General features: G+C 40.8%; 2 protein-coding genes across 2 annotated transcripts in view; one reads left to right on the top strand and one right to left on the bottom strand.

Moving 5' to 3' along the window:
- The window catches only part of SCYL2 (SCY1 like pseudokinase 2), an 83,265-nt gene extending 76,404 nt beyond the window's left edge, over positions 1-6,861 (top strand). The window contains 1 exon segment of the mRNA XM_030213967.1: positions 1,120-6,861. Coding sequence (XP_030069827.1) covers positions 1,120-1,779 — 660 coding nt within the window. The 3' untranslated portion in view covers positions 1,780-6,861.
- Positions 6,862-11,622: 4,761 nt separating this feature from the next.
- The window catches only part of LOC115478011, a 55,153-nt gene continuing 40,448 nt past the window's right edge, over positions 11,623-26,327 (bottom strand). The window contains exons 12-16 of the mRNA XM_030215195.1: positions 24,595-24,715; positions 21,650-21,728; positions 18,955-19,057; positions 14,890-14,998; positions 11,623-13,147 (exon numbers count right to left, since the gene is read on the bottom strand). Coding sequence (XP_030071055.1) covers positions 13,080-13,147; positions 14,890-14,998; positions 18,955-19,057; positions 21,650-21,728; positions 24,595-24,715 — 480 coding nt within the window. The 3' untranslated portion in view covers positions 11,623-13,079. The remainder of the gene's footprint in view (positions 13,148-14,889; positions 14,999-18,954; positions 19,058-21,649; positions 21,729-24,594; positions 24,716-26,327) is intronic.

Raw genomic sequence — 26,327 nt, 5'->3', positions numbered from 1 at the left:
TAGGGGGCAAGGTAGGTCAGGTCAGAAGTAGAGAACAGAAAAGTATAGAATGGGGGAATGGTGTAGGTACCAAGGGGTGGGGAGTATTAAACATCCTACCCCAAAACAAAACTGCTTTGTGAGAAGGAAGTGAGGGGAAAACACAATAAGATGTTGAGAGGAGGAAGAAAACATTAAGGCTGGGAGAGACTGAGAAAGAAGTGGTCTGAGAGAAAAGAAAGTGTATGATGTACACAGGTTAGGTAGGGAAGAGGAACTTTTGAGGGGGAGAATATGGGTTGTATATGGACCAGGATAGTCTGGAAGGCATAGCATGAGTATGGTATAGATGGGTTGGGAGTAGGATGGTAAACTGTGGTGATGAGTTGGGGTTGGGGAGGAAGAGAAACTGGGGAGACTTGCTGTTCTACCCCTAAAATTTCTTTTACCCACAAGTCCTCCCTGTTTATGTGCTGCCTGCTGTGCTCTTCATTTAAAGACAGCCTGACCAACTGTGTTTACAACCCACCATGCTTTAATTCCATTATATGAACTTGGTAATTTGTACTGAGTTGAGCTCCCCCAATCATTTTGAAAAGTTGGCTCCTATGGCGTCAGGAGACTAGAGATTTGTTTATTTTTCATTGCTGGGCTCCTAGAATGGAACATGCTTCCTTCAGCACTCTGGTTCCCAAAAGATGCGACAGTATTTTGTGCTCAGGTATTCGTTCTGTAATTTAAAATCTGGTTATCTGTACACTGCTTTGGCACCAATTATTTTGTCTGCCTTTCCATTGTTTTGTTGTCATTTTTATATGTACTTTAAGTATGTTCCTTTGTAATCCCACCTAGTTGTTAGTTGGAAGAAAAATAAATAAAGCCCATGCTGCTTTGGACGTGATTAGAAAAAAAAAAACGCCCCAATGTGTAGAAAAATGTGTCCTGTTGATACACTGTGAATCCATATGCAGGAACAGCATTTTCATTAATCTTAATACACTGCCTTCCCCTAAGAACATTGCAAACCACCACTGATGGAATCTATAGGAAAATCAGTAGATGATAGATAGTTTTCATACTAAATGTACTGGGTGTGGTAGTAGGAATACTAACAGCTTTTTTTTTCATGTATTTTTTCAGGCAAAGGATCTGACAAGTAGCTTAATGGAAAATAAACTGTCCTTGAACAGCCTTTCTATTGGTAATCCTAAAACCGTCTCTTCCGGTGGTTTCTCTTCTGTTCCTTCTATGGGCACAGGCATGGGATTTTCAGCATCTATGGACAATATGAGTACTGTAAGAAATATGACAAATGGATTTAACTCTAATATGGGTTTTCAGACTCCTGGATTCCATGCGGGACTTGGTAACACAAACCAGAATCTCTTCAGTGGTTCAAACTCAATGGGAATGGCTAACATGAACATGGCAGCAACCACCAATATGCCAAACCTCCACAACATGGGTGCTTCCGCTGGACTTGTACAGCAGATGCATCATAACAGACCCACCGCTGACATGTCTGCTTTAGATAATCTCTTTGGTCCTCAGAAGTCTAAAGTTACTATGAACCAAATGTCACAACAGAAATCAACCCAGTGGGTTAATCAGTTTGCATCACCTCCTGGACCCCAGGGCATGAGTGGCTCAGTGATGGCAGCGCCAATGAACGTGGTAGGGCAGGCTGACTTTGGTATGCAGGGTAATCCTTTCTTTAACCCACAGAACTTTGCACAGCCAGTGAATACCATGAAAAGCAGCAGCTCAGCTAGCAATGATTTAAAAGATCTTTTTGGTTAGAAAACCTTTCATTCCATTTTATTGATTGGTGGTATTTAAATCAGGGGCTAACTGGTTGATATCTTTATCTTTCCTTAAAATGTCAGACTGACGTTCACCTCTAGTAGGCTATGTGAGTGCCATTCTTGAACAGACCTATTAGATCAATTTTTGTTTTCCAAGTCATTGAGCACAGACAGTTCCTGCTCATTTTGTTTCTGAGCATTGAAAGTCCCTTTCTTTGTCTGTTCACTTCCTTTACTGGGGAAAATTGAAACTAGGAGAAAGATTTCTTCCTGCTAGTTCCGCAGCTCTTATCAGTCTAACCTAATTACATTGTGAATCACAGGACTGGTTTGGTTGTAACTTGCAGTCTGTAACCCTCTTTAGTGCTATGGAGACATTCATGCAGCAAGTGAACTGTTGTGTGACCCTGATAATGGGACACCATTGTTAGATGTGGACAGATCTGGATGTGCATTGATTCTGAGCAAGATCATTCATTACTAAGTTTCAGTCAGTTTTGGGGAAGAGAGAGTTTTGGGTAGATATGCAGAAAAGGAAAAAAGAGAACAATGTTGAAACTCCTAAACTACTGTGATACTCTTATTTCATGACTGCTAGCACGCAGCTTCCAATGAGAATTTTAATCGGGTTAAGAACTGACTGACATTAGTTACTCTAGCCATACCAAAAATATTTCATGATGTTTACAAAGAATTGTTTGACCACTTGGTGAAAAATATAGGGGTCTCATCACTAATACAGTAACTAATTTAGTATATATCAAGATGGATAATATTAGAATGCTAAAGCAAGTTTCTCCAGATTGACACCATTTTCCTTTATGGGCATCAGGCAAGCACAATAGTCCTTTCCATAAAAAAATAAAATACTAGTTTGCTATAGCTCATCTTCTGGATAACTCTTTAGATCCTAGAATTCACGACTTGGGTTTGATTTTTGATTCGCATCTTATGACTGATTTGAAATCTGCTGGCCAGAGTTTGCCGATTTATGTAAAGGGATGATAGTTGCAGATTACTAATTGGATAGCCTTTCTGTAAACTCAAGGAAAAGGGGACCTGATAAGTGATTGAAGCCCTTTGCTTAATTTACCTTAACATAGCATTGGTACTTGTATATACTGCTACTACCATAAAGTTTTAAGCAGTTCACAATCCAAGATACCAGGACATACTCCTGGGAATTATGGAGAATACAGTATACAATGATACAATATAACATGACAGGATGTTAGCTCAAAACATATTGGCAAAAAGCCTTGAGAGGTTTTCTAAAAGCCTGATAAAAATAAGTGATAAACATACAGAAATATCTTGCCAGATTTTAGGAGCCTGATAAAAGCTAGCAACATCTCATGTATCTGAAATTTCTTCCTACCTCTAACAGAAGGAAAGCATGAATTTTCTTATTCAGTTTTCTTAAATGAAAACCTGAGAAAAGTAGCATTAACATTGTATTCTGCCTTTTTATGATTTGGCACATATGAGTAATATTAAATCGGTTGTATTTTATCACTGGTGGGGGTGTCTGTGTCACTGACAAGTTCTCACCTTACTGAGAAACCAGGATGTAGAGATTAAAGAAATCACTTCAAGGCAAGCTACTACTTGAAACTTCACCTCTTGCTCTGCTAAATTCATTGCCTGTGACACTAATCATTTAAGCTATTAGCCTTTTCTTAAACTAGTGCTGTATTACCACGCTTAAACTTTTACACTTTTAGAACAAAACACTAACCTTTTGCTTACACAAATACAGATGTTCAGCCTTCCTGCAACACAAATACTTCTGTTTTAAAAATAAAATTCTTTGTAGCTGAAACGCCTCATGGAAGCCTTTGCAGGTGATATTTTGAGGAGTCATGTTAAAGGTAATGTTCACCAACAGGTTTTGAGATCTTATGTATATTAACTTAGGGTGTTTTCTTGCCGTCACCTACTATTAGCCCATTCAGTCTGTCCAGTGCATCACGTCATGCACTTTTTATATATCTCACAGCTGCCAGCCAGAGAAGCATGGTTATTTGTAGGAAGACGTAATGCCTTATCCAAGATTTGAAGAAGGGATCTGTGTGGTATTGATTGTCCATGAGCATCTTTTTTTTCATTGATTCCCCAGGACCAGTAGGGTTGCTAGAGACGATTTTGGAAATGTTCTTACATAAAAAAGCGAAAGCTGCGGCATAGCGGTTTCAGAAAGAGCCTCATTATATAGGAAAATCTACTTTAGTTTCAGAGTCAGCTTGCCATTGAGTTTATTCTTTCTTTCATTTTCAATTCCAAGAAACTGCAGGGCCTTATGTTGGGAATGTGATATGTTAAATCATTATTTCCATTTGTAAGCAATAGTAATACTTGACATGTCTTTTAAAAAAAAAATGTAGTTTATGGTTGCTGTTTTTTTTTATTTCAAATTCTTTGGGACCAGTAGAAGTTTTAAGCTTTAGTGAAGTTTGCATGTAGCACTTATACTTTTGGTAGGAAATGGTGGTGTAGTCACAGAATTCAACTGAAATTTGGAAGGAAGAGTAAAATAAATATCTCCAGTAGGTGATAGCTCACAATAGAGATTTGGATTGAACCCTTTTTTCTTGTTTTAAATCTAACTGAACACCTGTGTGCCATTTTCATTTGTGTTCTATCTTCCAGTGGCCGTAGATGTACATTAAATGTGACACAGAAGCCTAAACAAATTTTCTTACCCACCATCCTCATTTTAAAGGAAACAATAAACCAGGGAGATTCAAAACATTTTACTAAGGGCCCTGTTTGCGAAGCCACGCCTCCTATGCTCAAAGTAAATCTTATTTGAGAGAGAGAAATTGGGATTATTAGATGATTTACCACAGTATATACTATGTATTTTGAGTTTCAGTGAATTTGAAGTTTGCTTATCCATGTAAATATAAAATATTAGTCTTCAGTAAGTTTTTTTTTTTTTTAATTTCTGTAAGAAAATATTGGTGAAAATATTTTGAACAAGTACGGATAATTTAAAGAGTTGGTATAACTGTTACAACAGATGCTATTCTTTGCTGCACTTTGTGTATTTCAACTGGAGACAAATATCTGTTCTGGTGATTTCTTTTCTATTTGAGTGTTCTAAGGCATGAATTTCACTTGCCTTGTTGCCCATTTTAGCATGTAATTCTTGAGCTTGGCTATATGTTTTTAATTATTTACAAATTGAGACATCTAAAATGTTACTTGCATATCATAAATGGAATCCTTCTTTTTAATTTTTATCGAGTTTCTACTTGTTCCGTGGGCTACAAAAGACATTCCTCTTAATCATATTGGTGAATTAGGAGCAATACAAAAGAGGTAACAAGTTGTACAAAACTGTGGCTGCTAAATTTTCATACCCTGTTAACTGGAAACGGACTTGGCTGTGCACCTGTTTGGTTAATACAGTTGTTTATTGTAGTGGTGTTCAAACTGGTCTTTGGGTGTGCCCCTCTTAGCCAGGCTAGTCCTAGTAACTCTGCAGGAGAGAGACTGCATGTAGGGGTCTTCCTTGCATGTAGATTTCTCATGTGTACTCATAAGGGATACCCTATAAACCAGACTTACCAGGAGGTATGAACACGCACTGGTTTGAACACCACTGCTTTCTTTCTACATATCAGAGGATGGTGCTACATGGGGGTCAGAATGTTTTCATTATGAAAGATTTACATTTGTAATAACTACCTTTCCAACATGCATCGGTATGCTTTCAAATTTCGGTCTTTGTATAGCATCCATGTAAAATGTGCTGGTTTTGTTCTTTACTCATCAATTTCTCAAATCGTGCCTACTTTTGTTTACAACTTCAATGCATAAGCAGAGTAGAGACATTCGTACTGAAAATTGAAGGAAAATCTTATGTGTGTCTTGCACGTAGCTGTACCACATGCTTTTCCTGTTGGCTGAAAATGTTTTCACTGTTCTGATCCATGTCACTAAATCAGGATGTCTCAACCCAGTCCTGGGGACACACCCAGCCAGTCAGATTATCCACAGTGAATACACTTGAGATACACTACATTGTTATCTAATGCATATTTATTACCCCTCCTACTCGTATGAGCTCCCCCAAAGTCTAACGGTCACTATACAAACAGTCTACCACTTCTAAAGACCATTAAATATCTCAGTTTTAAATATATTGGAATATTTTATTTAGAAACATATACCTTCTGTTTAAACACTTTCCATATAACTTACTGCCATAATGGCTGAGTTACTATTTTTCTATATATATACTCATTCATACTTCCTAACCATACACTACACATTCACTCTTCCACTTCTTTCCACTCATGAACCATATGAAGGATAGTACACTGCCCAGATCTATCTACTAAAATGCTATATGCATTGCATTCTACACCTTATGACCTTAATAACTCAACGAGTTGATTATGAGTCTCTATTACTGTTCCCTTGTATAAGAGGCCCACTGACTCAGTGGCCATAAACACTTTCACCACACTGTCTTTACGTAATCAAAGACTTTGATTATATAAAGACACTGAAAAGTACTAGAAAATCTCTCCATAAGCATTGTTTTCATTTCTTTTCTTTGCATCAATACACAAAAGTTGTACGATATCCCTTTACTTGTGGTTCAATATTTTAACTTAAAATCCAGGTGATGATATGAAATGAAGATTCTTCTATCAGAACAGTTTTCCATGTCCTGATAACGGGGAGGAGGGGGGGCTTCTGTATGTACTTTATGGTCTTTGTTCACTTATCTTTGGCACAATCTATATATTTGGAAAAGACTGTTTTTGTCCGAGATATATATATATATATATATATATATATATATATATATACACCAATAGATATATCATCACTGTGGTGATAAACTGATGTGTTTGAATTGTCATAGCATGATGTCATTGTATTTCACTTTCTTGGGCAACATCACTCTTCATAAAAAAAGAATCTATTCTTGTATCAACTTTTAGAGTACCTCTGAAGTATGTAATAAATGTACAGTGACCTTTAAAAAAAACTGCACCACTTTGTACTGTGAATAAGCTGTAATTTTTCAAATATGAACTTATTAAAGAAAATGATTTTATTTTTATTGTGGTATAGTAATTTTATTTTTTTGAGGGCATTATACAGTTATTTAGCCTCTTTAAAAATTTGTGTGATGACATGCTTGGTTTTATTTATGTTCTGATTATTAAAATTGTTTCCTTTTTAAGAGTGGTTGATCATTTTTCTCTACATAGAGAATTCCTTCTGGATTTTGTAGTTTATAGTAGAGAATGATACAGAGACAGTTTGTCCCTATCCTCACCCTGTCCCTGCAACAGTGCAAATCTCATTCATTCAAAAAGTGAGTGATTTTTTTTGTTTGTTTTTTTATCTAAAATGATGGAACTAGTGTGGTGTTTCAGTTTGCAGGAATGGGGTGGGAATGGAGATATATTTTGGCCCTGTGTCATTAATGTATAGTTTATCAGAAAAACTGTAGCCTCATCTGGGGTACAGAACTCGCTGCACATTTTGACACTTGAAATTGCTGGAGAACTGAACTGGTGGGGGGGGGGGGGGGGGGGGGAAATAGCATGATGTCCATTCACCTGTTTCTGTGGGCCAAGACCAGACCCAATATGTTACAATAAACCTAATAGCAGTAATCAAGTACAACCCATAAATAAAAACATATAGCAATAATTTAGAAAATGCTTGCTACAATTAACTCATACTCTTACTAGAGAGCTAGAAATAACTACAAAACCAAACACATAAGAATTGGGACTGGCTCAAGGGGATCTAATGCCTTAGGCAAAACTTCAGCTGTGCCCACAAGGGTTTGCTCAAGGCCCTACCCCTCTATAGTCCAGCATCCCACTTCATCTCCTTCCCTTTGCTTCAGCTGGCTAGCATCCCCATTTCCACTTACTATCCCTCCCATTCAGCATCTCTTCCCCCTTCCCTACCTTTTCTTGGACTTTTGGTCAAATTTGAAAACCTGAGGGAGCTGTACAGTATAGTGGGAGAAGTACTTCTGTACATGAAAGAAGAGTGGGACTTGGAGGTAATCGTATCTGAGGATCTTAAGGTGGCAAAACAGAAAAGATGATGGCAAAAGCCAGAAGGATGATTAGTGCATAAGAAGAGGAATTAGCCAGCAGGAAAAGGTGGTAATAGTGCCTCTGTGTATAAGTGTCTGATGAGACTGCATTTGGAGTCTATAATTCTGTAGACCGCACTTTCAAGAAAGATATAAACAGGATGGAGTCAGTCCAGAAGGAGGCTACTAAAATGGTCCGTGGTCTTTGTCATTAGACGTATAGGAGTAGACTTGAAGAACTCAATATGTATTCTCTGGAAGAAAGGTAGGAGCAGGGAGAAATGATAGATAATTCACATGAGGTGTGCCTCTTAATTTAAAGGGAGCTCTGGAATGAGGGGACATAGAATGAAGATGAAAGGGGATAGACTTGGGCATAATCCTAAAGAAATACTTCTTTATAGAAATAGTGATAGATGTGTGGCACGGCTTCCCAGAGGAGGTGGTAAAGACAAGGACTGTATCTGAATTCAAGAAAGCATGGGGACTGCACAGAGGAGAAATGGATGTGCAGACAGAATAGGCAGTATGGTTTAAATCTGGTATTGTTTTCTAGCTAGCTTGCACTGCCTCTTGTCGCCATGGCCTTGTTCATATTTCTGAATCCTAGTACATTAGAAAAACAGTTGGAATAACAATGTATCAGAGGATGATAGCTAAATGAGTTTATCTTGTTGGGCAGATTGGATGGACCATACAGGTCTTTATCTGCCATCATTTACTATGTGTGTTATGTCTGATGAGAGTCTCAGGTGGACTATCACATTTTATATGCATCCTTAGTATATACTAGTTCTATTTAAAATCTTTGATTATACAGATCAAACATCAATAAAAAAATAAAGTAGCACATCTCTAATGTACTATCTTAACCAAATCTGTTACATATCCATAGCAATAGAAATAACTTGTTTATATATAAAAAAAAAAAGTTGAAAGACTGAAAATGGTGCAGTACAAAACTGATACTCGAGGGCATAGTTACCATAGAGCGAGCCTGGCAAAATGTCCAGGGCTGCTCCTTGGTAGGAGCCGCCTGCTCTGACACTCCTTATTTATTTTGGCAAACTTAATATATCACCTTAACTAACATACAGATCCAGGCAGTGTACAAATTAAAAAAAAAAAAAAAAAACTGTGAGGAAAGGAACTCATCAACATATTACAAAGTGTTATATTCCTCTTGGCCTGTGGGTCAAGCATGCATTTTCCCTTCCTGCAGATCCAGTATCCTTCCCTCTATCTCACCCAACACTAAACCTATAGCTGGCACTCAGTGTAGTGATGCAGCCAGATACAGACATAGTGCTGATTGGCAGCCCCCACAGTATTCCTCCTCCTGCATCCTGCCTCTTCTGATGTAACTTCCTGTGGGTGGGACATGGAGGAAGGAAGACTGAGACAGGCCAGACCCACGGGGGGGGGGGGGGGGGGGAGAGGGGAGTGAGAGAGAGAGGTATGCCAGACCCGTGGGATGGTGCGGGGGGGGGGGGGGTGAGACTTCCCACACTAATTGGGGGGGCAGGGAAAAAAGGGGGAGAGCTGCTAGACTCCATGGCTAAAGGAGGGAACGGAGGGAAGTGAAGGAGAGGCCAGATGGAAGGGGGGAGAGAAAGAGGGAAAAGATATAGAGAGACCAGACACTGGGGCAGGTGGAGAAGCTGGTCCAATGGAGGGAGGGAGGGAGAGCTGACCCAAAGGTGAAGAGTGCAGGAAAAGAGAGGGGACAAGCTGGGTACCGAGGGGGGGGTGGTGCAGGGACACACAGATGCAGGGTATGCTTTGTAGCGCTATATAAGTGCTAAATAGTAGTAGTAGGGTATGGAAAGAGCATAGAGGACACAGGGACACTGAGTGTTGATGCTAGACACAGGGGGAGGGATAGGGACACTGAGAGGACAGATGCTGAACACGGGAGGGAGGGTGGATAGGCAGATGGAGACAAGGCCACAGAGGGGAGATGCTGAATGGGACAGATAAGGGATGCAAAAGGAAGATGGACTATGAATATGGAAAGAGAAGAAATGCCAAATGAACAGGAGACACAGGAAAGAGAAGAAAAATAGAGAAAAGTAAAAGAGACACTTAGACCAAAGCAAATGGAAAAATAAAATGCTCAGACAATCAAGATAGAAAAAAATATTTTATTCTGACTGTATTAAAGTGTCAATTTTGGGAAATGTCTCTTATATTTTACATTTCAGTTTCTATTTCTCTAGTATTGCTGTACATTTTCTGAAGTTTCCAGTTCTGTTATTGATGTGTTGTCCATTGTTTCATATTTGTTGAGGTCCTGTCTGTGTTTTGTGCATGTGACCATGGTGGGGGGTATTCTACTAGCATGTAGTTTCTGTGAATTATTGTGCTAGTGTTCAGTGGCAGTGTACGGATCTGTAGCAGTCTGACTTGTTTTGGGGGGGGGGGGGGTTCAGTTGGAAGTCTATCAGTATTATAGGGTGCTACCTTTTTGTAGGTAGGGTTATTGCTATTTGAGTCCAGGACATGAGTACTGCTTTATTAGGTTTTCTATAGAGGTGTGCAATGTGATTTGTTTTTTGGCAGCACATGGTTACTGAAGTTCTATACGCCCCTCCCCGTACCTTCAGAGGTATGGTGGGGGGGGCCCATCTTAATTTTCTTGCCTAGGGATCATTTGGTCCTAGCTATGCCACTGCTGATACTAGAATGGAGTGTTTAAACTGTGCAATTTCCATAGCAGTAAAATATTTTTTTCATCAGCTGGCTTAGCTAGTTCACATATTCCCTTTCAGTGAGGTTGATGTTAGTGAGCTATCCTGCAACGATGCAGGCCTTTACAGGAATAATGGGATTCCCTTGTTGGGCATTGGGGACAAACCTTCAGCAATTCAAAAGGCAGTTGGCGCTTAAAATGACTCAGATGCCTAACTAGAGCCTAAAGTGGAAAGCAAAGAAAATATGTGTGTGTGGATGAGCTGGGATGGGAAAAGTTGGCTGTCCCTTGCAAGTGCCAGTTCTGAGATCTGCATCAGCAGCTGCTAGTCAGAAAAAGGGTATCTGCTGCTAACCCTTAAGTACTAGGGCATCAGGAGCTAACTGCCAACTCCTGCTATCTCTCCCCTTGGGCGTATATTTTTAATCCTCAGCTCTTTTCAAGTATGATGTCTGGTATAGACTCCTCACTGTTTTGATTGTTTCTTGTTGGAGGCTAGAGGTAGATTAGAAAAGTAGCCAAATGATGTGTGATGTGGAATACAAGTCACATGAGAAGGCTTGACTGAAATATGACGAGACATTTTAAATATCTGAAAGGAAGTTACAAAAGTAAAGGTCACAATATGAAGCACCAAGGGGGACAAACTCATCAGAAGGATAAAAAAAATTTGTGCATGAAAAAGGTAGTGGCTATCTGGAATAACCTTCCAAAGGAGAAGGTGGAAATTTAAAAAATATAGAATTAATTTTAAAAAATGGGGTAAAGGATCCCTAGTGTCAAGACTGTGGAAGTGAAGCACCGGTATAACCTGCACGGATGGTATAATTCCATCAAATCTACAAGGACACATTGAAGTAAACTGTTACAACCCTGAAAGTCTGGGTGAGGGGTTTGAGTAAAGGCAGTGGGTGCTGCTTTGTGTGTACATTTACCCAAAGCAGACACATTGCTGCTGGTTGGACATTTACGGCCCTGTTTACTAAGGTGCGTTAGTGTTTTTAGCTTGCCTACACTTAGCGTGCGCGCTAACAATGTAGGCACCTATAAGGATATTGTAGGCATGTCCATGGTTAACACGCGTTAAAAATGTTAACGCACCTATAAAGATCTCAGTAGGCCCCATGATTGTTCAGGGGCCTCAAGCTGATTGATCCCTGAGCAAGAGGTCAGTAATGACTGGGTTCTAAATTGGGGTGACTGGTATTATACAGCTGGTTGGCCTACACTAAATATGACAGTAGTCAAGTCATCAACTTCAACGGTAGGGGTATGGTGAGCAGAAGCCAAGCTCCTTGTAATAACTGTTATGTAAACAAACCTTTGACCCATTATTGTTCAAAATACGGGTTTCTCTTCTTCATAGTTTCACCTATTTGTGTTGGTGAAGAGCAGCCTAAGGTTGCCCATGTTAAGAAATAGGGAGAGGTGGGGGCTGAAACACTGGGTAGGTCTGAGTAGTAGTGAATCAGGTATCTTAGTTGTAAGAATATTGAAGCCACTATTTTAAAGCACTTCTCCAGTACTGGTTGTATAAATGGTTCTTTCTAAAAGTTCTGCCCTGTGAATATAGCAACTTTGGACCATATAAGTGACTATACACTCAAAGGTTATCTGTAGAAAGTGAGGAAGGGCACAAAAGTTATCCAGAGAGCAGCAACTTTCAGCTGTTGTCCATATAATGTATCTGTATAAGTATAATTGTAGAAATATTCAGTAGTCACGCTCATGGGCAGAGTATCAAGAGTACATAGAAAATACCATTAAACAGTGCATCTGTTAAGTGTAAAAAAAAAATGTCCTTTTGCTGCCTGAGAGACACTAGTTTTCAGCATGCTTTGGTAGTAAAATGCCAACCCTATGATTTAGTTGCAGGCAGTATCCAGGTACAGGCAGAGGTGAGCTCAGACTCCTTCATGGCAACATGTTGACAATGAAGGGGAGGGAGAAATGGGCAGGTTGGGCATAACAGGCTATTTTCAGACATCTCTCTGCATAGGACTGGAGGATTAGCCTAGTGGTTAGGGCAGCAGGCTGAGAACCAGGAGTATCCAGTTCAAATACCAGTGCAGCTCCTCATGACCTTGGGCTAGTCCCTTAACCCTCCACTGCCTCAGGTAAAAAAAAACCTTACATTGTGAGCCCTCCAGGGACAGGCAAATACCTACTGCGCCTGAACAGAACTCACCTTGAGCTACAACTGAAAAAAGGTAAGAGCCAAATCCATTTGGTGTGGCTGGTTAGGCAGATATTGAGGGATGGCCAACAAAATGAGGCAGAATGTAGTAGAAAGCATAGTTCATGAATAAAACAAATTATATGGCAGTAATTTATCAGTCTTTAGAGACAAAGTTAAAAGGTTTCACTTGGTAACTGTGCATAGACATGAAGCAAATTCCTCCGTCCCTTTTTTGATATCAAATTTCCCAGAATGAAAATAATTGATTAAAGTAGTTAAAACAGAAGATAATTCGGCTCGGAATCCGATGTCCAGTACTGAAGGATGTCTTCTGGGAATGGGTCATAGGGTCTGCTGTATGCGTTGCACCTGTCTCCTTTTTTTTGTACTTTGATTAGTCTGCATCATGGCTAGACAGAAAAGAACAAACATCACATTATGTCTCTTCTAGATAACATTGAGGTTTCCATATAATATGGTGAAAGTTGGTAAGAGTGTCTAAAAACACCTGGAAGAGGTTTTTTTTAATTAAAGTTTTAAAAAAATGCCTCCATATGTGTACTGCTTAAGGAAAATGCATATGAAATTGTGACATAATTGTATTATATATGCCTGAGCGACTTAAGAAAATGTTTCCTAATTTGGTTTCTGATGCTTACTGGCATTGTGGGGGTGCCAGGGGTACCTTTGTTTTACCACAGTTGGTGGACATGTGCACTCCTGCAGCCTCTCTGGCTGGAGGTGGCCTGTTTCCTTACTTAAGCCCAGCCCTGGTTACTACTTTTCCCTGCACTCCTAAATTTTGCTTGCTTAGTTTTGGTAATTCCAGGGGCCATAAATGGCAGACTACAGTTAAAAGCATATACCTTGGGACAAAGTGTCAGATTGCAGCATGCTGGAAACAACCCGCTGGTCCTTCTTTGCAAGACTGGATGGCTCAAGTTCATGTGGTCTGGGATATGGAGCAATTGACTGATAGCCATCATGGATGCTTTAATCCAGTTCACAGGGTCTCCTGCTCCTGTGTGCCGCAGAGCCAGGTTATCACATTAACTCTGCTCTGCCGGCCACAGGTCCTTCTTCCTGCCTCATCCCGCCTCCTGTGTCACGTACTTTCTGTTTCCACAAATGTGGGAGGAGACATGGCAGGAAGAAAGACCTGTGGCCGGCAGAGCAGAGTTAATGTGCTCCCGGCACAGAGGAGCAGGAGACAAGCAAGTAAGTGGGCCTGCAAATGCAGGGGGGGGGGGGGGGGTTACCCTGGGCCCGGCTTTGTCGGTGGCCCTGCCAGACCAGGAGGAATGGTCTCACTTATCTGCTCTGTTTACCCCCACACCACCTCCCAAATCCCTCCCTCCCAATATAGTGTAAATCTTCCTCATTGGGTAGGTGCTTGACTCTCATTGCAGAGTGCCTGTGGGAGTCCTTTTGGTATTATAGTGGGGTCTTTCTTGTTTTGTAATAGGGAGGGGTGGGTTGGGGGGTTTTAGTTTGTACTATTGCTCCTTAGTGATGGTTGTACTGTTATACATGTTTGAATTTTCTTTGTAGAAAAAATAATTTTCAATAACATAGTAAATGACAGCAGAAAAAGACCTGCATGGTCCATCCAGTCTGCCCTACAAGATAAACTCATATGTGCTACTTTTTGTTTATACCTTACCTTGATTTGTACCTGTCCTTTTCAGGGCACAGACCGTGTAAGTCTGCCCAGCACTATCCCCGCCTCCCAAACACCAGCCCCGCCTCCCACCACCAGTTCTGGCACAGACTGTATAAGTCTGCCCAGCACTATCCCCGCCTCCTGCCACCAGCTCTGCCACCCAATCTCGGCTAAGCTCCTTAGGATCCATTCCTTCTGAACAGGATTCCTTTATGTTTATCCCACGCGTGTTTGAATAAACATGGAAGGTTTAAAAACAAGAATGTCTAAAAACACTCTGTGGAAAGAATATAGTATATGCTATATTGGGTTAGAGAGAAATATTTCTAATATTGATAAGTCCTGCTCTAAAGAGATTTTCTCCAGAATAGCAACTTTAGGAACTGGTGATTTTATATGAATAGAATACATCAACATTAACTCATCTGGTCAAAGACTTGTACAGTGGTTCTTTATAAATGAAGAAAAACTTGTATTGTGAAATTGTACCTGAAAAGTCCAACTGATAGGTGAAGGGTCCTGCTGAAAAGGTCATTGATCCCTGAGGGTTGCTCTGATAGCTCTGTTCTATATCTGCACTGGTAACTGAACATCCCAACTAGGAAAAAGGAGAGAGGAGTTGAATACTCAGTGAAGTAAAAGGAAGCATTAACTGCTCGATTCTATATAGAGGGCCTAGAGAGATTTGTGCTGAAATCTAGGCAGATTCTGTAACTATGCACGTAACTTAATTGGCTTAAGCTAATCAGTGGTTTTTAACAGCACTTACCAAGCAATAATGAGCACTAATTGGCAATAATTACAATTTATTTATTTATTACACTTGTATCCCACATTTTCACACCTATTTGCAGGCTCAATGTGGCTTAAATTTAAGCACACAACATGCTAAGTGTATTCCGTAAAGCAGTGTGCCTAAATTCTAAGGTACGCAGGTAAAAATGGGTGTGATTATGGGTGGAGAAATGGGCATTTTGTGGGTGTTCTGAAATTTACAAGCACAGTTATAGAATATGTGTCAGTGTGAGTAAATCTATATGCCGGGATTTATGCCACATTTTCATTGGTGTAAATGGATGCACGTAGATTTAGGACACTATGAATTCTGCCTAGGCGTATTCTATAAACTATGCCTAAATCTAGACAAGGTTTATAGACTATGCCTAAGTGGAAATGGTTACCGTGCAGTTTTTTTTAGGCGCCATATCTAGAATCTGGCCCTAAGCATCAGAAGCTGGACAATTAGGAATACTGTGGAGATGAAGTAAATTAACTGGAGTTTTAAAAATAAAGCAAGAAATTCCACAAGGAATTAAGAAGGCCTGTTTTTTCGAATGTGATTACATCATAGATTAAAAAAAAACCCCATAGAGCAGCTAATATCTCTTGGAAATGTGGTTATATGACACATAGATGGAAACATGTCTTTGGAAAGCAGAGATAAAAGTTTAATAGAGAAAAAAGGGGAAAGGAAGAAAGGGTTTATTTTTTCTTGTTTTGAGATGTTTAAGACTGTATATTAATGTTGAAATTTCATATATTTATTGGTTTATATTGTACCTTGAGCTGTTTCTGGTGAGGAGTGTTCTTAAAGTACATTAAAGTGAAAATTGGCAATTAAGCCACATTTTTCTCCCTACTGAGCACAAAGCACTTTTTCTAGGCTGTGATACGAGACTGGGAGTTTTCACAAACTGCTCTAAAATTTCTACAGTCAAAATTCTAAAAGTCACGGATACCACAATCACTCTGACCCTGTGAGAAAAGTAAAAATTAAGATAACCCTGCATTGTGAAATCTTGGCACGTATTACCATTTCCTTTCCAGATTATTTGACCAGAGTTGATATCTTGTCATTTTTACATTATTTATTTAGATTTATTAACTGCCTTTATGAAGAGATTCACTCAAGGCAAAGTACAGCAGGTACAGTTTAACATAAAAATTACAATTTGGTTAACAGACTAACACTGGTGAGAGGATTAAAATAATGACTAACTAGATAGATAGATAGATGGCTTAATTTCTCCTTGGAAGTCATCATACAAAAAAAAATATTTTGATTCTAATTTCATTTGAGCAATCGCAATATAAACCTGTCCACTACCAGGCACACTGTGAAATACAAAACCTGATTTAAAAAAAATCCCAACTCAATGTACATGTTGTTGCAAACCTGTCATACAAAAGTAGCACTAATTACTATCATTCAAAAAGCAAGAACCCTACATCTAAATAGCCAGCACTCCAGATATTACACTGGTCATAGAAATACACTTACTACTGATCAAACAGAACAAGCGGGACTGCTACAAATCTCTACACAGACTACATGCAAACAGAATACCACACCTTGATCACAGCCAAAACATAAGAATGGGAGCTATCTCTGTGGACCAATGCCTGTTCAGGCATAAATTAAACCCTGTATATATATAGTTGCTGGGTAATTTGGAAAATAGTCAAGGTCCATCAACACAAGCTTTGTTCTGGTAACGTAATAGTTCTCACTCCATGACAATCCTGGTGAAACTGAACTGAAACTAAGGGGCCTGTTTACTAGAGCGCGCTGAGAAATTAGCAGGGGAATTAGCATGCGCCATTAGCGCACGAGCATGGTAACTGGCATGGCAGCTAATTCATGGGCATGGACAGTGCATTGAATTTAGTGCATGGTACTTTGCCATGCGCTTTCACCTGTGCAATTAGCACGAGTGCATTTACTACTTCCTAAACCATTTTGCACTTGCTGCATGTGAAATGTCAGTGCACCTGCATTAATTGTCAGCACACATACTCATGGTAAAGTAATTTTCTGTACAGTAACCCCCAGATTCTGTATATGGTGCCCAAAGTTATGTGACCAATTTTGGGTGCACTTCCAAGATATGCCTGCAATTGGATAATGAGCTCTGAACCATCAATAACTGGGTGATAACAACCAATTATTGATGTTAATTGGCATCTGGATGCGCGCTATTCTATAAGGCACGGTACCTAACTCCCATGGTGCGTACCTCAAAAGCGGGTAAGACCGTGGGCATGTCAGGAGGGAGTTGTCCACGGAATTACAGAATACTGCCTAACTTGGGTGCCAGCGTTTACACTAGGTTTCAGCAGGAGTAAGTCCAGCAACCAAAAGTTAGGCGTGGGATCTGACCTAAATGCTATTCTGTACGGCATGTGCCCTTTATTGAATAGTGCTTAGTGTTCAATTTTTTCAGCACCCAAGGTTTGGTACCATTTATTGAATTCCCCCCTCCTAAATGCATGTGAACATGATGGGACTGCCCCCAACATCTAGTTTTGACTTACTGTGCATTAAAATTTTAATTTAATATGACATAAGTGCAAAACTTTATCATATTTTATTAAGCCCCCTAGGTGAAAAAGTGTAAATTCTGCCCGTGACTGCTCAAACTTTCTTTACTGAGGACATAAAGAGGGGCATAATCGAAAGGGGCGCCCAAGTTTTCCTGAGGACATCGTCGCAGGATGTCCCGGCGAAGGGGCGGGGAAACCTGTATTATTGAAACAAGATGGGTGTCCATCTTTCGTTTCGATAATGTGGTTGAGGATGCCCAAATTGAGAAATTTAGGTCGACCTTAGAGATGGTCGTCCCCGATTTTTGGCGATAATGGAAACCGAGGACGCCCATCTCAGAAACGACCAAATCCAAGCCATTTGGTTGTGGGAGGAGCCAGCATTTGTAGTGCACTGGTCACCCTGACATGCCAAGACACCAACCGGGCACCCTAGGGGGCACTGCAGTGGACTTCACAAATTGCACCCAGGTGCATAGCTCCCTTACCTTGTGTGCTGAGCCCCCCAATCCCCCCAAAACCCACTCCCCACAACTGTACACCATTACCATAGCCCTAAGGGGTGAAGGGGGGCACCTACATGTGGGTACAGTGGGTTTTTGGTGGGTTTTGAAGGGCTCACATTTACCACCACAAGTGTAACAGGTAGGGGGGGATGGGCCTTGGCCCGCCTGCCTGAAGTGCACTGCACCCACTAAAACTGCTCCAGGGACCTGTATATTGCTGTCATGGAGCTGGGCATGACATTTGAGGCTGGCAAAAAATATTTTAAAAGTTGTTTTTTTTTTTAGGGTGGGAGGGGGTTAGTGACCACTGGGGGAGTAAGGGGAGGTCATCCCCGATTCCCTCCGGTGGTCATCTGGTCAGTTTGGGCACCTTTTTGAGGCTTGGTCGTAACAAAAAATGGACAAAGTAAAGTCGCCCAAGTGCTCATCAGGGACGCCCTTCTTTTTTCCATTATCGTCGAGGACGCCCACGTGATAGGCACACCCCAGTCCCGCCTTTGCTACGCTTCCAACACAACCCCATGAGCTTTGGTCATCCCCGTGACAGAAAGCAGTTGAGGATGCCCAAAATCGGCTTTCGATTATGCCGATTTGGGCGACCCTGGGAGAAGGTCGCCCATCTCCCAATTTGTGTCGAAAGATGGGCACCCTTCTCTTTCGAAAATAAGCCAGAAAGTAGGCTTTGAATGAACTTACAACATCTTTTGACTGTGCATATATCTACCTGTCGTTGGTATTCTGTCCATCTATTTTCTTCTCCCAGAAACTGCCAAATTAATCCACTGTTTAATGGTGTTCTCTGTTGATTATCATTGATACCTAGAGCACTTGAAATAGCAAGCAGAAAATGCATTTATAGACCAGAATACTGATATTTGGTGGAATTTCAAAAATCTTAACTGTGAATAGGCAACACCGACACTCATTGGCATGGGAAAAAATGAGTTAGAATGGATGTGATTTATGGAAAATTTTGTATACATGTGTTTTGTGGCTCTGCTCCTGTTTGGACCAACTTGTATTAGACTATGGTGCTATGATCCTTCACTTTTAATAGTCCAGAGTTTTTTCATTCTGGCAATCTCAGCCCAGCCAGGAACCACATAACAGAACCCAACTAATCTGGACCCTTGGATTCAGCTACTAGGTGTCACCATTGCATGACGACTGGGACGCTCTCCCATCCAGGGGTAATGTATGAAGCACACCCAGCCCAGACTGGGGAACAAAAACCTGGCCTGAGAATGAAACCCAGTTCCTAAGGGGCCCTTTTACTAAGCTGCAGTAAAATCTGCAGCTACTGCAGCTTAATGCCGGACTTTACTGTGCGGTAGCTGAACAGTTAACATGGCAACCATTGAAGGTGTTCCCAGCATTTTCTGTTGTGGTTGCTGTGTTAAATTTGCAGATACTGTTCTTGGAGTTCACACAGAAGCACTAAGTGCCTCCTATATAAAAGGCATAAGTACATAAGTATTGCCATACTGGGAAAGACCAAAGGTCCATCAAGCCCAGCATCCTGTTTCCAACAGTGGCCAATCCAGGTCACAAATACCTGGCAAGATCCCAAAAAAGTACAAATCATTCTATACTGCTTATCCCAGAAATAGTGGATTTTCTCCAAGTCCATTTAATAATGGTCTATGGACTTTTCCTTTAGGAAGCCGTCCAAACCTTTTTTTAAAACTCCGCTAAGCTAACCGCCTTTACCACATTCTCTGGCAACAAATTCCAGAGTTTAATTATACGTTGAGTGAAGAAAGATTTTCTCCCATTCGTTTTAAATTTACTACATTGTAGCTTCATCGCATGCCCCCTAGTCCCAGTAAGTGGTCCTCTGCTACTTGCAAAAATGGTAATTAACTTTCATTATTTGCAGTGCACTAATTGCTCATTCTCCACCCCTTAACACAAAAAACACTTATGCACGGTTTACCATGCGCTAAGTGCAAAAATACCACAAAGTACCATTACATGATTGTGTGCTAGAAGTTACCACATGGTAAACTGCATGTTAAGTATCTAATGCAGTTTAGTAAAAGTGCTCTTTAAAGCACATTACTATCAACTGAGCTGGCATCTGTACCCTCTGATTCATTTTAAAAGATTGCAATTCAAAAATGAGCCTCAGGGTGGAGTAGTGAGACATTTGTTAGACAAATCAGAAGTCTGGATCAGATCATTTCTAGTTCAAGCTCACACTGACATATGCCTGAAAAACAGACATGGTATTTTGGGTGGGCATGAGCCCAAAGTGGGTGGGCACACAATTTCCCCTCCCCCTGTGCTTTCGGCCCCCACCCCTGCCTCTGCACCAGCGACCCCCAACAAATAAAATATCTGAGCTGGTAGGGATCCCTAAGCCCCACCAGCTGGTAAGTTCTTCCAGCGGCCAGAACACATCAATCCCCTAGTTGCTGCAGTCAGTGGCACTATCCACCTGCTCCTGCTGCTGCACTGGCCTCTTCTCTCCTGCAAATGCTCAGTTTTCACGTATACACAAAAACTGAACCAAGCATGTGCAAGGGGGGGGGGGGGGGGTGCGGCTGCAATGCATGGACAGTGCCACCAGCTGCAGCAAGCAGGGACATAACCTGTTTTTGCCTCTGAAGGACTTTTTCCAGCTGACAGGGCTTGGGGATCCCTGCCAGTCATAACAAAGAAGCCAGAATTTTGGGTGGGCCTGAGCCCAAACTGTATGGGCCCATGCCCACCCGGGCCCACCCATGGCTATGCCACTGCTGAAAAAAACTACATCTGGTTGTTCTTGCAGCATTTTAGCCTCTCAGTGGGTCTTAGCCCATTCTTTCCAACCATGCCATAGAATCTTTCATTTGTAATTTCTAGAGAAAAGGTTGTTCCCATTCCTCTCAAATCTGCTACTTGTATTGCACAACTTTTGTGCAGCAATAAACGATGTATATCATATTTCAGGGTGCAAACTGAAGCCAAATAATTAGGTGAGTTTTAAGGTAAAAACTTAAGGTTTGGCTTTCAAGTCAAATGAGAAAGCTTAGGGAAAATAAAGTGTAATAAAATAAAAATACAATCTCTATAGCTAAGTGATTTAATTCAGGTCTGTAAAAAAGCTGCCTAAGTTAGCCCGTTGATGCCCCTTGTCATATGGCAACTGAAATAAGTTAAGCACTATAGGTATCAAAATATTATGGGCACAAAAGGATTAAACCACTTAGTTGTAAATACAGCAGCTGTATACTGCTGCTATATGTATAGCTCTATGGGTGGTGAGCTTAGTATGGATAATGGATCTAATTTCTAATTAGATTATAAACTCTGTCGAGCAGGGATTATCTCTTCATGTTCAAGTGTACAGCGCTGCGTACGTCTAGTAGCGCTATAGAAATGATAAGTAGTAGTAGTCATTAAGGTGCACTTTCTAAAGAGAACTCATTACTCACTTATTTGCTGCATATTTTGCTTTTTTTATCCTCCTGATTTCCCTGCTTGTTCCAGTCTGTTGGTTGGTCTGGACCATTCCTAGAGGTATAAAATATACAAAAAATATATTCTGAAAAGAATGTTATTTGTACTTCTCAATATATTCTAGATATTCTATGCTGACATAATATAGACAAACAGAAGCCCTCGCAGTCGCAAAGACACACCAAACATAGCAAAGGTGACTAAAACAAATGATCAGACGATGTTCCAAATGGCTAACAATTTGTTGTTCAACATCCAAGACTCGACACGGCCCATGTTTCGGCTTAACGGGCCTGCCTCAGGAGTCTTCTAAAGGATATTTCCACGGTAGAGTAACTTGCAGCCTTTAGAACAAAACAAAGATCGTACTGATTACTTGACCTACTCTCGGCAGAAGCCATGCCTCGCCGAAGAATTTAGTTGTAAATAGGAACTCAACCAAAAAAGCTCCTCATAACAACTTTGAGAAGACTCCTGAGGCAGGCCTGTTAGGCCAAAACATGGCCCGTGTTGAGTCCTATATATTCTATATAAATATCCTGGTCGGGAAGGGGGAGAGGGGGACTGAAATAGGGGGATTGTGGTGATGTGCATCATGTAGTAGAGATAGATGAAGAAGGTGCAGAATGAGAAAAAAGGATTGCACACAATTACATACATCAAAATACACAGCATGGCAATACTGTGGATATCATTAGATCAGAGGTTTTCAATCCAGTCCATGGGACACACCAGGCCAGTTTGGTTTTCAAGATATGTATAATGAACAGGGCTATTTTTGAGGGGGCACTTGGGGCTACTGAGTACCGGCACCTTTTCCAATGTCTGCTAAAATTGACCAATGGTCTCCAAGTTTTAATGAAAGAATTCAAGCTCTACACACTAATTCTGCCTTGTCATAGATTCTGTGACTGGTTGCAGGGAGCCTAGCTATTGTGGGGTGGATCCCTCAGTGATGACCCCACCCCTGAAAGGTGGCCTGTCATTTGAGTATCAGCACCTTTTTCGCTAGAAAAAAATGTACTGATAATATGCATGAAAGAGATTTGCATACAATGGAGGTGTGTCCCGAAGACTGGGTTGAGAAGCACTGCACTAGATTAGTGAATATTAGTGGTGTGCATACAAGACAATTTTTCATTATTTAATTTCTTTTATTTTCTTTTATGTTGTTTTTAAATTTAATTGCATGTTAGCTATATGTCATTTTTTGTTATTAATGCACTCTATTTGCAGATAGCATACACTAAAATCATTCTGTGCATTTTATTTATAAGTAATACACATTAAAAGCATGCAGTTTTATTTTCAAAACAACATGGAATGACACAGAAAATATTGACATTTCTCATCTGGTTTCAGATCGTTGCACATGTCCTAACTGGTAGGTTACCATGAGTGATCTGACGACATTAATGCAGGTCACACAGTAGCAGAAGTGAATCCTGCAATCATATCTCAGCTTATTTCCTGAATACAGGGTTCACCACTAGGTGCCCTAAAAGGTGTTAACTCATTTCTACAAATGAGGCTACATTTAGGCATCAATCGTGTGCATAGCATTATAGAATAGCATCACATATGTGCATAAATGATGCCAGAAATTGCCATTTATGTGCATAAACCCTAAACCAAAAATGAGACAGAGTACTTAAAGAATAAGTTAGCCCTCTACACACCTTTGAGACCTCTAAGATCCTCTCAAGGATCATCACTATCTGTACCCTCGTCAACAAAAATTGTAAGATGTGATACCCACCAGCAAGCCTTCTCAGGAATAGCCTCCAGAGGGCCTATGTATCTCTTGAGACTACCTCTACTTCAGAAAGCAGGTAAAAGCCTGGCTCTCCTCCCAAGCCTTTAATACATAGGGTAGGGTTACCATTTTTCGTCCTCATAAAAAGAGGACACTTGCCCTGCCCCATTCCATGCCCTTGCCCCGCCCCCATTCCACGCCCTCGCCCCACCCCTTTCACGCTATCGCCCCCTCTTCCCCCCATCACCTTCCCTCCCCTTACGCTACTATCCCTGGTGGTCTAGAGGTACCTCTTCGCTCTTCGGGGCAGGAAAGAGCCCCCTCTTTCCTGCCCGGAGCGCTGCTGCTAGCTGCCCTGCTGCATCCTGTGTGAGTCCGGCTCTCGGCGTTTCAAAATGGCCACCGAGAGTTGAAGTCTCGCGAGGCTGCTTCAACTCTCGGTGGCCATTTTGAAACGCCGAGAGCCGGATTCACAGTATGTAGGGCAGCTAGCAGCAGTGCTCCGGGCAGGAAAGAGGGGGCTCTTTCCTGCCCCGAAGACGAAGAAGTACCACTAGACCACCAGGGATAGTAGCGTAAGGGGAGGGGAAGGGAGTCCCGCGCCCACTTCCGCTCCCGCCTCCGCCAGCCAGCCCGTTTGTCCAGAAATCCGGACAAACAGGCAGGCTGGCCAAATCTGTCCGGACGCCCGGACATGTCCTCAAAAAGAGGACATGTCCGGGTAAATCCGGACGTATGGTAACCCTAACATAGAGTGACTGATAACTATTGTACTTAAAAAATTTACTTCTTTGAAAAGGAGTTTTTTTTCAGATAAAAACATTTTTTTAAGTTCAATAGTTGAAATCGTTTAAACATATTAAAGTGGAAAATATTGCTACATAGATATGTGCAATGATTAAAGCTTATGAACGGGGTTCCCTGTTGGGAGTAAAGAGAATCTTTCAGGATTTATGATGGTACCTCTATTATCTATGAGCACATATCTGTATGTATAGTTTTTGATAATTTTATGTGCCATTTTTATAGTATATTGATTCATTAGTTACTACACTGTGGGTTTTTGAGGTAGGCCTTAATTTAGGCACCACTTTATAAAACTGCCGCTTAGATTTGGGACTAAAGCTTGTAAAAAAATTCATTATTATAGAAAGATATTCTTACGTGCGAAGTCCAGGATGTAGGCGAAATGACCCGTGGAAAAGCCCATAGATCCCTGAGGGTTCTGCTGATAATTCTGTTCAATATCAGCACTGCTAACAGAACACTTTACGCCACGAGCATTCTAGAAAAGCAAACGGTGACAATAAGCTGCCTTACTCTTTCTAAATTTCCAGCTTAGTTAGATGCTTTAAAGACCTAAATACATTATGAGACCAAAGGCATTAAAACAGCATGATGGCAATCAATTAAAACTATCAGGTATTTATAGGACACACCCACTGCTTATTGCAGTCAAGGAGGAGACACTGACCTAGAAGGATCTCTGGCGAGACCCCAGTACATCACATGCCAGAGGGTTGCCCCTGTTAGAGATGTGCTGCAGGGATCTTTGGCCAAATTCAAAATAGCAGACGACACCAGCTTGCCACTGTCCGAAATTGTCTAGAGCTAGGTCTTATGTTCTTGTTATCCTGTTAAATAAGGAGAGCTCTGTAAACTCTTACTAATGTAAAATTTTCTCTATGGTCTGCAGCAGTATTGTTCTAATACACGGTCCTTTTCAATATATAGCTAATGAGATTTTTTATGATCCACATGCATAATTTGATAGGGTTTTTTTTTTTGCATCAAAACAATTTCTACATTATTCATCGTTCTTCCATGTTTTTCAAATTACCTTTCCTTTTTTCTTCACTCCTCTTATGTCTGTTCTGCATTATCCTCTGACATTGAAGTCGATATTCAGCTGGTAGCAATCGACGTTTTGTTGACAGTTGCTGGTGCTAAACATGGAGATTCAATACTAGGCTATGTCCAGGCACCGGCGTTGAATTTCTGCGTTTATGGAGCTGGTTAACATATAGTCAGTTAAGTGTGATATTCAGCACTTAATCGGCTATGAGTTATATAATGGGCGTCTCGGCGTTTACTGCCAGCTGATTTCTACTGTCTCGCTGCACCCTACGCCTGGAATAAACTTCCTGAGCCCCTACGTCTTGCCCCATCCTTGGCCACCTTTAAATCTAGACTGAAAGCCCACCTCTTTAACATTGCTTTTGACTCGTAACCACTTGTAACCACTCGCCTCCACCTACCCTCCTCTCCTCCTTCCTATACACATTAATTGATTTGATTTGCTTACTTTATTTTTTGTCTATTAGATTGTAAGCTCTTTGAGCAGGGACTGTCTTTCTTCTATGTTTGTGCAGCGCTGCGTACGCCTTGTAGCGCTATAGAAATGCTAAATAGTAGTAGTAGTAGTACTGTGAGCTAAAAACACTACTGCGACATACTAAAAGACCCCCAAAGGCAGGACAGACTTTTATGCAGTTTTACTGAAGCGATTAACCTGCCTGATTGTTAATGGGAGCATCACGTCCTGGGCATATTTCTCCTTCACTTATTAATTTGCATTGGTTACCTGTGTTTTTGGTGTACTCAGTTTCAAATACTTTCTTTGGTTAATTTTGCATTGAATGACTATTCCATTGCCTTTTTCTTCTCCCTTATGAATATATCATCCACAAAGAGCATTTATGGTTAAGCTGCTTGTACAGATTCTTAATTTAAACAAGTTCGGTTAGAGCAATACCGATCTAATTTTTATGTAGCAGGACCAATATTGTGGAAAGCTTTGCCTTATGAAATCAGAAAGGCTACCAACTTTTTAGCCTTCAGAAAACTTTTGAAAACCCATTTGTTTCTACAGGCATTTCAAAGGTGGCTACCAAAAT

Source organism: Microcaecilia unicolor, chromosome 9 (genome assembly GCF_901765095.1).
Source record: "Microcaecilia unicolor chromosome 9, aMicUni1.1, whole genome shotgun sequence".
NCBI classification, from domain to species: Eukaryota; Metazoa; Chordata; class Amphibia; order Gymnophiona; family Siphonopidae; genus Microcaecilia; species Microcaecilia unicolor.
This window is presented reverse-complemented; position numbering and strand designations above follow the sequence as displayed.